At 41.3% G+C, this 2,607-nt stretch overlaps 1 protein-coding gene across 1 annotated transcript; it reads right to left on the bottom strand.

Moving 5' to 3' along the window:
• Positions 1-1,714, bottom strand: LOC131438745 (carboxypeptidase B1-like). The gene is made up of 3 exons (XM_058608976.1): positions 1,583-1,714; positions 1,308-1,523; positions 1-1,242 (listed from the first exon to the last, which is right to left on the bottom strand). Exons 1-3 carry the CDS (start codon positions 1,648-1,650, stop codon positions 285-287), a joined length of 1,242 nt encoding a protein of 413 aa, XP_058464959.1. The 5' UTR covers positions 1,651-1,714; the 3' UTR covers positions 1-284.
• Positions 1,715-2,607: the final 893 nt, after the last annotated feature.

Here is a 2,607-nt window from a genome sequence, read left to right as displayed (position 1 = left end):
GCAACAGTTCGTTTGCATGTATACTTGAAATATATCATGCGCACGAAACCGAATACCCCGAAGGTTATGAATTTTAAGCACATTTTTGATATCGTAATAGTTGAGAAAAGACAACTCATTAATGGTACGAGAATGTAAGATTTTTTATTTCATATATTCATTTACACAAAATAATTTAGCTTCGATTGGGAATGATGATAGATAAAATTATATTAGATCTCCTAGTTTTTGAACCTTCACTAACATGGTTTAATCGTGTCTAATTTCCGCATACCATATTTTATTCAATATTTTTGGGCCACTTTCAGTGCCATCGCCTTGATGCCGAGCCAGCTTTCTTTGACGCTCTTCTCGATAGCCGATGCCGGTGGATTAAAGCCCCCAAAGCCACCGCCTGGTAGTTCCATCACGATCGCAATTGGAACATCGGCCTCCGCAAAAGCCCAGTCATCACTGCCACCCGAAGCTGCGTACAGAACATTGGTCGAACTGCCCACCGTGTATTCGGCTCCGGTGGCTCGTTTGATTGCTGCGGCACCAGTTTGAGCCACTTCATCGATGTCTTGCCATGTATCGGGCAGATCGCTTGTATATCCCCACGGATAAAGCAGATAGTTCCCATAGGAATGCAGCGATAGATAGAATTTGCACTGACCTTTCAGTTTGGTAAGTGCATTCCGGATGGCTTGCGATTCGGGTTCCGAAAATGGTGCATCTCCTCTGTACGTGTCCGAACAAGCCGAACTCGAAGCACCTATTTCACCCCAGTGGAAGTCGAAGTTTCGGTTAGCGTCCGTTCCGACGCATTTTCCGGCTGGTTTTCGTGTCTTACGCCAGAAACGTTCCATTTCGTGGCTGTATTCGTAGCCATCCGGATTCACAACCGGTAAGATGACCCAGGTCAGGTTCGACAGAATATCCGTGTTCTCGTGGGCATGCTCAACAAGTTGATTGATCACATACAGGGCGGTAGCCGGGGCTATCCACTCTCGAGCGTGGATTCCAGCATCCATAAAAATGACAGATGAATTATTACGGTTGCCATTGATGGTAATTGTTTTCAGCGGCCGACCTTCGTATGATGTTCCAATTTGATTCACGCTAACACTGGCTGGGAACTTCGTAGCCAGCTCGTCGATGTACTCGTTGATGTCGAGGTAACGCAAATAATTGTGCAAAATTTGTTTGCTGACTGGAACAGGCTTACGTGATGCAGGGGGTACCGAGTAGTCATCGATGGTACTGAAAAAAAAGTTGTAATCAGAGCGTAATCAGCGCTCATCAAAATCGAAAATTGTTTCACATACTTCTCAATATCAGGTATCATCACACTGAACTGAAAGCCTTGCCTCATCAAATCAGCAACAAACGATCGCTGCTCTGTTGGTGGAACTAGCACTTGTGCCTTTCCATTTAGCTGTTTAGCAAGATGCCAGAAATCTAGGTTTTCGTTGGACTGCTCCATTTCATGTAGGAAATCGGCTTGCTCGCGGGTGTTCTGATGGACTTCATAAACCTTATAGCTGAAATTCGGTAGGAAATCGAATAATTGAATCATCAGTGAGTAGCAGTTAGAGCTAACCCTTGATATGATCGTCTGGCCGTAACTACTGCCAGTATGCCAAATAGCACTATAATCTTCAGGATCATTATGAAACTATTAAACTGCAAATGGTTGCGGTAGATCTGTCGCACTTGTGATGTTATCAATGAACTGAACTCGACTGTCGATAGTTGGCGAAAGGTAGTTACTCTTTATATGTAAACCTAACGATCGTTTGGTGATAACAATAATATTTAATAGTCATTTGCGAGTTCATTTCACTATTGAGTGTCGTTGATCTAGGCCTTCCTAGTACAGTGGTGCTGAAAAGCGGCGAAGGGATACTTTGGCGAGTGGAGACCTACTTTCGATGTCGCTAGATAACTATGTTTACGTCATAGTTTAGTACACATATTCGCCCCATTTGAATACAGATTAATGAAGCGCGAAGTTTTTTTATCCATTGGAAATCCTATGAGGTTATTGTTTCCAAACAATTTTATTGTAGTTAACGATAGATAAAATGATAAAGATATTTAGGATATATAAGTATATAGGAACATTAAGTATGTACATAGTTTTTTTTTACCAAATCGGATGGTTGGGATATAGCAGGGATAATATTTTTTATACATTCAACAAAATATTTGTCAAATTATTTCGACGGCATATAGGCAAACTCGCGGTATTCCTGAGCTTCTGCTGATCGACTTCAAAGCCCTCCGTTTCAATTACCTATCCAAAATTACAGGTCAACGAACAATGTTTTGTATATTCCAAGTTACACGATACCATTTGAGAACATTTTCCACTATTTCTACGATGTGTTTCAAAATTTTTACATAAGTTTTTCAATACTTACCTAGCAGCAGAGGTTAAAATTGTCATGCATTCTTAATGAAAGAATCCAATCCAACCCAGCCTCATTTCCAATATTTTACTGTCTCATTCGTAAATGACCGACACCAAAACAAACGAAGAGAGACAAAGCATTCTCGTTTCTCATTGAAAAAAGAGAGAGTATACTTACCAACGTCACTCCTTCCTCTACGACAAGACGAAAC

Source organism: Malaya genurostris, chromosome 3, assembly GCF_030247185.1.
Source record: "Malaya genurostris strain Urasoe2022 chromosome 3, Malgen_1.1, whole genome shotgun sequence".
Classification (NCBI taxonomy): domain Eukaryota; kingdom Metazoa; phylum Arthropoda; class Insecta; order Diptera; family Culicidae; genus Malaya; species Malaya genurostris.
Note: the sequence above shows the minus strand (reverse complement) of the source record. Positions and strands in the feature narration are given on the sequence as shown.

Coding starts and splice junctions, on each gene's coding strand:
- LOC131438745 (XM_058608976.1), bottom strand. CDS start 1,650: ATGATCCTGAAGATTATAGTGCTATTTGGCATACTGGCAGTAGTTACG. Junction 1,524..1,582: donor GCCAGACGATCATATCAAGG/GTTAGCTCTAAC, acceptor ACCGAATTTCAG/CTATAAGGTTTATGAAGTCC. Junction 1,243..1,307: donor ATGATACCTGATATTGAGAA/GTATGTGAAACA, acceptor CTTTTTTTTCAG/TACCATCGATGACTACTCGG.